Below are 9137 nucleotides of genomic sequence, written 5' to 3' on the forward strand. Positions count from 1 at the left end.
GTTCTTACCCAGTACTTGCTCCTGAAAGGCCCTATTTCTTCCTTAATTGTAACTCAAAATCAAATTAGCAGTTTTAAATTTACTCTGTGCCCAAGAGGTGCCACGAGTGTAGGGGAGAACACATTGTACCCTTTGTCCTTATGTAATAAAAAGGGTAAATTCCTACCGAGGGCAAAATTGCTGCCACCTCTGTTCTGGTTGGCCCACAGCTTCGGTGTCTGTGGGGACAGAAATGCTCAGCCCGGATTTAATATGAGCTTTTGGGGTGCCAGAGTTCCTTATCCTGGATTTGGCCTGAGCCTTTGGGCTGATGGAGATGCACATCCTGGATGAGGGGCTGCCCCAACTCCCCCAAGCAGCCACATGATTTGGCTCAGTGTGGGGCTGCTGTGACCACCAGGAGACCCCCCACACTGTGCCAAGGCTGCACAAACGATGGAGGAATGTGGGTGCAGGGTGGGGATGTTGGTAAGGACAGGGAGACACGACACAGCTCCAGCATCCTCAGGGATGAGGGTGGCACTGGCTGCGTTATTGGTGCTGTAGTTCAGCACCCCTGGACTGGGAGGTGTTCTGTTCTCCAGGCATAGAAATCCCCCTGGGATGGGAATCAGCACAACAGGAAAAAGGGTCTGCAGCCACCCTTGCACCCTCCTGGATGTGCTGCTGCTTTGGAAGCAGATGCTCCACCTTGGCCCAGAGCTGAGGGCAGAGACAGTTACTGCTCCTGGAGAAAGGAAATTTGTGGGCTGGCGCTGTTTGTGGGCACACAGTGCCTGTGGGCCCACCCCAGCCTGTTCCCACGCCAGCCAGTGTGTACAGCTTGCCCTGGGGAGCTGCCTTGTCCTGGGACCATCATCCCAGCTGCTTCTGCTGCAGATTCCCGGCTCTCCCAGCTGTGGAGCTGCCATCCCAGTGACCCTGGGGTCCTTCGGGGCACACAGTGGGTTCCATGTGCTGGTGCTGCCAGCCCCAGGGCAGCTCCTGCATGCTGTGGGAATGGTGCAGAGAGGAGTCCATGAGTGCAGCTGCCTCACCAGAACAGGGAAACCCAGCACTGCCCATGTCTCTCCTTAGCTCCCTTCAACAGCAGGTCCCACCAAATGGCACATCCTCCCACCAGTATCCCACATCACCTGGGGAGAAAGGGGACATCCAGTGGGTGTTTGAGGGCTCTTGCTGTGGCTGGGGACCCCTTGCCAAGTTGGGCAGGGTCCCCCAAGGTGCCCAGCCACATGCAGGGGCCGGGCAGGGAGGGGACACAACTCCCTCAGAGCTAAAAGCCAGGTTGGAGGAGGAGGTCCCAGCCCAGGGCAAAGCTGTAACCCGGGTATGGCCCAGCCTGTCCCACAGGGGAAGCAGGGCCAGGGCACATCCTGGTGTCACCCCCCTCCCGCCCCAGTGACGCGGCCCTGGACTCCAGCTCAGCCTTCGTTCCAATATAATCTTTATTGGGGAGACTGATGGGGTCAGAACAAGGCCGGGTATAAAACATGATCATGGTCACAACCAGCAGCAGGAGGCATTGGCAGAGCAACACAGACACGGTACCGGCGCCGTTCCCCCGCCGGAGTGAGAACGGTTCTGGGGCTGCGCCAGCGGCATCGCCCGCCCCCTCGGGACAGCACAGGGCATGGACTGGTCCCTCTCCCTGCATGGGTGCTGGGCTTTGGCCAGTGCCAGGGGCACTGTTTCCTCCAGGATGTAGGTTCTGGGACCCCTCAGGCTCACCCAGCCCCAGCACCCTGGGACTGGGCAGCACGTGCCCCTGGTGCCATGCCAGGCTGGGTTGTGGTGCTCAGCCCCATGGGAGCACCCAAAACTATGGCTTTTTCTTTATTTTGTTTTGTTTTGTTTTTTTTTGGCAGCAAACTTACCCCTCCAGGTGCTCTGGAGAAAGCAAGACTGTGCACAGGAAGCTGCTGCCCTGCCAGCCCCTCTGCACAGGGGTCAGAGCAGAGGTGCTGCTCTGGGGAAGGGACTGTGGGCAGGAGCCAGACCTTGGTCCCCCTACCCAGTCAAATCCCCTCACTGGAGTCAGCAATTTGGGGTACTGGACCCCGTGCCACCCTCCTGAGCCATCCCCTGGGGCATCGGTGTGGGTCCCGGGCGGAGGGGCAGAGAACGGGCACAGCTCAATGCCTTTGTGAACACGTAGTGGCCTGGGATGGGGTGGCTGGGGATGGACAGGGAAAACAAGAATCCTCCAAAACGAGGACAAAGTGGAGCTTTCCTCAAGGGCCGGCGGAGGACATGGGCCGCACGTCTGCTGGCATCCGAGGGGCCGGCGTGGCGGCTTGGTGTGGCTACTGAGACTCGGGCGCACGGCGGTGTGGCCACCGAGATGAAAGCTTTGGCAAATAACTTACAGAGAGGGGGTGGAGGGGGCAGCTGGGGACCTGTCCTCACTTCCTGTGCTGGGAGGGTGGCCCAGTGTGGCACCATGCATCTCCAGGGCTCCTTGTGCTGCTGCTGCCGGCCGTGGGGCGATGGGGAGGGCGTCACTCCGGCCAGAGCCCAGCGTCCGCTCCTGGGAGAGCCGGGGAGAGAGGAGGGAGAGGCGCCCGGGGAAGGAGCACGGTGAGGAGCTCGATGCAGCACAGGAGCGCCCGCCGCAGGGCCAGGGGAGCCGCAGAGCCCGGGTGCGCTGGTGGATGTGCTCCCCTTGCCAGCGTCCCTCTCCCCGGGCACCACCGGTGAGTCGGTGGCTGCTGCAGGTCCCAGCACCCCCTCTGCCCCCCCCCGAGTGCCGGCAAGGACACCAGTCCCACATCCTCGGCCGTGGTGAGTATTAGAGCATTCCCTGGCGGTGCCACTGGCAGGGAGGGGACAGGGGGCCGCGCTGTCCCCGCCGTGCCCCGTGCGGAGGGGCGGGCGGGCGCGGGGCTCACATGATGGTGCAGGAGGACAGCGGGTTCCGGATGTGGCAGGTGCAGGCGGCCCCGCAGTACTGGCGGAAGGTCTGGTAGCAGCTGCGGTCGGTGTCGCTGCTCCACTGGACGGGGTTGGCGGCCAGGGCCTCGGCCGGCAGTCTGTTCAGGATACTGGTGTTGACGGCCAGCGCCGCCAGCCCGTAGTCGGTGAAGAGGACGGTCTCCCGCTTGCAGGTGGGGCAGGAGATGAACTTGTACTTGGGGCAGGACTCGTAGAGGATCTGCAGGCACTCCTCGCACACCGAGTGCAGGCAGGAGAGGATGCGGGGCCGCTTGTTGGTGAAGTTGTACATGTGGCCGCAGGTGGGGCACTCCAGGGGCTCGCAGGGCGTCGAGGGATGCAGCACGTACTGGTTGACGATCACCTCGTCCGACGGCGGCTGCCGGTGGTAGCAGACCTCGGAGCTGCCCTTGCGCTGGCCCTGGTAGCCGCGCTCCCGCCGCGGCAGGGGGGGAGTCCGGGGCAGCGGCAGCGGCCCGGGGGTGGCATCCAGGGCGGGGATGTCCCCGCACGCCTGGTTGACGATGATCTCGGACTCGGAGGGCCACGCGCGCTTGGCCACGAGGGGCGGCTCCCGGCGCGGGGCGGGCGCGTAGCGCGGCTGCGACCCCTGCAGCTCCGAGAACTTCTCCGGGTGGATGATCTTCATCGCCTCCATTTTAATGATGACCTGTTGCCCTTTCAGACACGACATGAGTATCGTTTTCACATTACTGTCCACTGCTCTGGGGTCTCCGAGGGACGCCTGCATGAGGCTAAAACATGCTGGCAGCCTGCTGAGCTTTCAATCTCGCTCTGGCCGCGGAGCAGGAGCACAGGGAGCAGCAGCTGGTGCGGGAGAGCATCCTGGGGAGACGGGCCAGCGGCAGCGGACCCCACGCCCTTCTTCTGCAGCCAGCCCCGAGGGTGCCAGGAGCGAGGCTGGGGCAGGCAGGAGAAGGCAGGGCTCACAGTGGCATCCTGCCTGCCTCGAGATGCTCTTGGGCGGCTGATCAAAGCGCCGGCTCCCCGCAGCCTCACCGGGATGTTAACGTGACATTGGCAGTCACTCAGCAGCCCTGCTCTTCGCCTTCGCTGCCACTTCCCACGGCAGATCAGCTGCAGTCGGAACGGTAATTTGGGGATGGCGGCAGTGGGCACTGCCCAGGGCAGGTGAGTCCAGGGAGGATCTTGCAGAACTGGAGGCAGCTCTCACTTTGCCCCAGGCCGGCCTCTGTTCCTGTTTACATGCAGTGGGATCCTCGTGGCGCTGAAGAATGTGTTTGCAAATTCCTTTGCTCTGACTTCCCGGCTCTCCCACTTGCAGTCACCGGCAGCTCCCACAGGGCAGGGGCTCGGGGCACATCCCGTGCCAGAGGGCAGCTCACCTTGGCTGCGGCCAGGACACCGCACACCTTGTCCCCTCGGTCCCTGGTACCTCTGTCCCCAGCTCAGCTTCGTGCTCGCTGGAAATGAAAAGGGAGAGGGGGTTGGATCCAAGGCTCTTCATGGATCTACCGTCTGCCAGCGCTCCCTCGGGATGCGTGCCCGCCTGCATCCCGGCAATTTGGCAGCCATGCCCTCCGGGTCCTGTCCATCCGCCCGCGTGCTTGGGCTGCGGAAGTGGGAGCAGGCAGGTATTTCCCCCACGGCATCGCCTCGGCGGCCCCGAGCGGGGGGTGCCGGGACCCCCCTCTGCCCTGAGGGTGGGAGGCAGGTTCCCCTGAGCCCCCCTGGGCTGCGGAGCCCCTCTCGAAGGGGTTCCTCCGCCGACCTGCCTCTGCTCAGGGTTTTCTCTCACGTTTAGCCCCTCCTCTGCTCAGTGGATCTATTTTTACCTCCATCGCTTGCTCCTGATCTGTCCGTGCTATTATCCCTCCCTCCAGCTTCCTCTCCCCCCCTTCCCAGCTCCCTGCCCTTGTCCCGGGGCTGATGGAGAGGACAGGCCACGTTTGCGGGCAGGAGATGGGGGGCAGGCAGCCAGCCCGAGGCCATTTTCTCCCTCAGCAGCCCCTGCGCCAGCCCGGCTCTCCACCGAGAAGGGCGAAGGCGCTCTCCTCCATCACGCTGCAAATCCTGTTAGAGGGATGCCTCTCCCGCCGGGCGCTGCCATGCCTGGCGGAGGGGGCCCGAGGGGGCCATCTGGTTGCAGCAGCAGCAGCCTTTGGGGATGAAGCGAGGCCGCGGGGTTCAGCCCCGGGTGCCCGAGGGCTGGGAGGGGGGGCTGGATCCCTGCCCAGCCCCAGCAGGGATGTCCCGGGGGCCATGCCCTGGAAGCACTGGGGTCCCGCAAGCATCCTGCCCTGCAGAGGGAGGCCTCGCCTCTTGCATTCCCCCTCGCAGGCCCACATCCTGCACCCCACTTCCTGCACCCCACATCCTGCACCCGCGTCCCACAAGCAGCATATATCCCCCCCCTCCCGCAGCAGCAGCAGCCCCAGGGGCTCTGCCTGCAGCTCTCACACAGACACTCACCCGCAGCGCCCACGAGCACAGCGACACGGGTGGTCAGCAGTGCCACGCACTGTCACCGCGTTCCCACGCTCGTTCTGTCACACCCCTTCACGCACAGCCCTGGCGCAGCACCCGCACCCCCACCGCCCCTGGGGCGACACAGCCCCCCGCCATCCCCGTCCGTTCGGGGGTGACACAGCCCCCGCCGCACCCCACACCCCATCACTCCGGGGGAGGCACAGCCCTCCCAGCATCCTCCCCTCCCCAGCCTCCCACCGCGATCCCCAGCCCCCCGACTCCGTGCCCCACGCTCGCAGCACACAGTGCTCCCGCACACACACACACGTGCGCTCCCGCACGCCCGCGGGGTGACTCCCCCGCCCCTGCCCGCCGTTACCTGCGCTGGCCCCGGGCAGGGGTCCCGCTTCAGCCCCCGCTCCGTGCCCGGTGCGGCTCCGCAGGCCCGAGCGGCGGAGGTTATCTGAAAGGCAGCGGGATGCGGCGCTGCCCCGGCCAGGCGCGGCTCCCCGGGGATGCTGGCGGCTCCGAGGCGCGGCTCCACCGGGATGGTCCTGGCCGGCAGCCCCCGGCCCCGCCGCCCGCTCCGGCCGCGGCGGCGGCGCGGGGAGGGGACCGGGCGCAGGGGCCGGGGCTGGCGGCGCCGGGTCGCTCCGGATGCTCGGCGGGGACCGGCGGCCGGGGGAGCCGGCAGGTACGGCCGCTGCCGCTCCGGGGGCTCCTTCGTGCCCTCCCCCGGCTCCCCCCGCCGCCCCCGGCCGCGAACTCCGGCTGGGCGCGGGGCTGATGCAACACCCCCGGCCGGCAGCGCAGGCTGCGGGGGGCTGATGCCAGGCCCCCCTGTGCCCCTGGGCAGGTGCAGGCAGCGGCGGGCAGCAGCGGGCAGGCAGCGGCGGCTCCGTGCCCGCCGTTCCCGGGGCCCGGCGGCGCGGGCGCTGCTGCGCGCTCCCGCCGCCGCCCGCAGTGCCGCCGCAGTGGTGCAGCCGCCTCACATTTCTCTCGCTCAGCAGCGCCGGGGCCCGCCGGCCGCAGCGCCTGACGCCCAGCACACCCCCTCCCCGCCCCGCACGCCCCCTCCCCGCCCCGCACCCCTTCATCGCCCCGCACAGCCCCCTCCCCGCACATCCCTCCTTACCCCGACCCACTCCCCTGGTCCCACACATCCCGCTTCCCCACAGCCCCTCTCGCCCCGCACCCCCTCTCCCCGCAGCCGCTCCCGAACGCTCCCCGCGGCCCCGCTCCCTCTCCCGGGCCGGCCGGGCCCCCGCGGGTCGCTCCGAGGGGCCCGCGGTGACTCAGCATCAGCGCCGCTGGAAGCGGCTCCGCGGCGCCGGGGCCGCTCCGGGGACGCGGCTGTGGGGCAGCGTCGGGGAGGGGGCCCTGTCAGCAGCCCCTGCAGCCCCCGGGGCTGGGGAGAGGTCGGACAGCCAGGAATTCCCCCACCACGGCTTTTTCCCACTGCCAAATCAGCCGTGCACCCCACACTGTCCCCTGGGATCCGTGGCCACGGCTGTCGGGGGAGCAGAGGGGGCCCCTGAGAGCCCCCCAGTCCCTGCTGAGCTCCAGAGCTCCTGGGCATGGGTGCTCATTGGTCCCTGGGGACACGGTGGGCTCAGTGTGGTGGGTGGGAGTCCCAGCAATGCTGACAGGTCCCTGCAGAGTGCTGGGGAGCGTTGCTCATGGCCATGGGCTTGCTAGTGTGACCCCCATAGTGGCACAGGCAGACAGGACCCCACAGGCTGGGGACACCCCACAAGGTGCCCTGAGCAGATGACTCCTGGTCCATGCTTCCTGGCTCCTGCAGATGTGAGAGGCATGGATGTTCCCTGTTAGAGGCCAGGCTGCCTTCTCCCCCTGCTGTGGGTGCCTCCAGAATGGGGACCCCACAGGCAAATGGCCCAAATGAGGAGGCAACCCCACACAGAGCCCTCCAGCTCCCATGCCCTGACCCCAGGAGCAGTGACCCAGGATGTGCACACTCAAATCCAAACCCAAATCCAAACCCAAACCCAAACCCAAACCCATTCCACCCAGCCCTGGCTGGAGCAGGATGCTGGTGGGGGCTCACCAGGCTCCTTTGGGTGCTGTTGGGGTTCCTCTGCTTGTGTTGCCCATTGCTATTTTTTAGTTTTTTATATTCCTCCAGGATTGTGCCTGGGCTTTTATGCCCTCCCTGAAGATTGCCCTGTCCAGCCCTGCTTGCTGACCCTCCAGCCCTGCTGCAGCAAAGATCCAGCCCCTGTAACAAGGGGTCTGTGTGGTTCTGCAGCTGCCGTGTCCCCACAGCCACTCTGTCCTCACCATGGCTGTCCTCTGGCCCTGCCATCAGTGGGATGGACACAGGAGCTGGAGGTTACATATTTCACAGCTATGCCAGGCCTTATGCAGCCCAGAGATCATCTTCTTACCCACACTTCATGCAATGCTAAAAATCTCACCCAGGTGCCTCTCTTCCTGACCTGGAAGAGATGACCAAGGCCACCCGGCACAAGGATTCCCCAAGGGCTCAGTTGTGCTCCATTCCCAGGCCAGACTGACCCTGGAGTCAGGTTCTCCCTGGGGACCCTGCAGCATCACCTCCACCTGGAAATCCATGCTCCCTTCTTGACAATGGCCGAGTTCTTAATCTGGGAGTTTCTCTCAGTGGTTAAGGGATTTTTGAATGCCTCTAGCACCTCTAAGTGCCTTTCTTTGATCTGCTCACCTGCTGAAATCAGTGTGAGGCTGCTGCTGCTGCCTGGCACACGCTAAACAGGGATTTCCTCAATCCTCCCCATCCTCCCTGTGTCAGGTGCTCCTGCCTTCCCTGCTAACGTGCCTGGGTGCAGACAGCAAGAGCTGAGATCTTACGCCTGAGCTCACTGAGCAGAGGAAATTGCAGGAAGTGAGCGAGCACGAGCTATTTTCTGTTATTAATTCATATGGCATCCCCGTGCTGACCCAGCTACACCGTGTGCTATTATGCTGCTATTCCATGACTTAAGCAACAGCTCTATTTAAAAATAATCATAAATTACATTGGGCATTTTTTCTGCTGAATAAGAGTGTGTTTGTGCCAAGGTGCTGGGATCTTCCTGTTGCCCCAATGGCTCTGCTTCTGCTTTGCATGCTCAATGCAGAGCTTTCCCCTTTCCTCTGCTGAGTTGGTCCACCAAGATCTGTGCTTTCTACCCAAACTGAAAAAATCTCATCCTTCAAAACCCAAACCTCCCATCTCTGTCTGGGCCTCAGTGTGGCTGAGACTTGACTGCTGACCCTATCAAACCTCAGCCCTGTGGCCACCTCTGCCTTTGGGTCCTGTCTCTTACTCCTGGTTTAACACCTGACTTTGGCATATAAACATACATGTTGTGTTATCTTTTATAAAAACCTATTGTGTTGAGTGTTATCATAAATGTGCATATTTTGGCTGAATATCCTCAGAGGTCTTCTGACCTCTGCTGATGTGATAGGGGTGCTCTCCTGGGTTTTACAAGCAGCACTGATATATTTTACCATTTCCAGAGACCTTGTCAGCAGGCCAAGCACACCTTTGGGTTCAGAGGTTGCTCCTCAGCTCAGTTGTACCTGCTGTCCTTGGGTCCAGCTCTCCTTAAACAGACATGCAGGAGCAGCTTTGCCAGTGGATTCCCTTCATTTGTCCCAGATGAACAAGGTTTTTCTGTTTGTAATCAGGAGGTTATTGTTCTAATTCAGCTGGTGTTGGCCTTGTGTGAAAGCACAGCTTCTTTCTGCAAAACTCATTCCTATCC

The 9137-nt window shown here is 63.4% G+C and overlaps 1 protein-coding gene across 3 annotated transcripts; it reads right to left on the minus strand.

The window, feature by feature from the left end:
* Window positions 1-1430: 1430 nt before the first annotated feature.
* RNF208 (ring finger protein 208) lies at window positions 1431-6497 on the minus strand. 3 transcript variants are annotated; one of them, XM_054646403.2, is made up of 2 exons: window positions 5765-6417; window positions 1431-4379 (listed from the first exon to the last, which is right to left on the minus strand). In XM_054646403.2, exon 2 carries the CDS (start codon window positions 3683-3685, stop codon window positions 2888-2890), a length of 798 nt encoding a protein of 265 aa, XP_054502378.2. In that variant the 5' UTR covers window positions 3686-4379; window positions 5765-6417; the 3' UTR covers window positions 1431-2887. The 3 variants fall into 3 exon arrangements, with proteins under 3 accessions (XP_054502378.2, XP_077045195.1, XP_077045194.1); XM_077189080.1 differs by lacking the exon at window positions 5765-6417 and adding an exon at window positions 5389-5532; XM_077189079.1 differs by having other exon boundaries at window positions 3682-4379; window positions 5765-6497.
* Between the last annotated feature and the right edge of the window lie 2640 nt (window positions 6498-9137).

Source organism: Agelaius phoeniceus, chromosome 21, assembly GCF_051311805.1.
Source record: "Agelaius phoeniceus isolate bAgePho1 chromosome 21, bAgePho1.hap1, whole genome shotgun sequence".
Taxonomy (NCBI): domain Eukaryota; kingdom Metazoa; phylum Chordata; class Aves; order Passeriformes; family Icteridae; genus Agelaius; species Agelaius phoeniceus.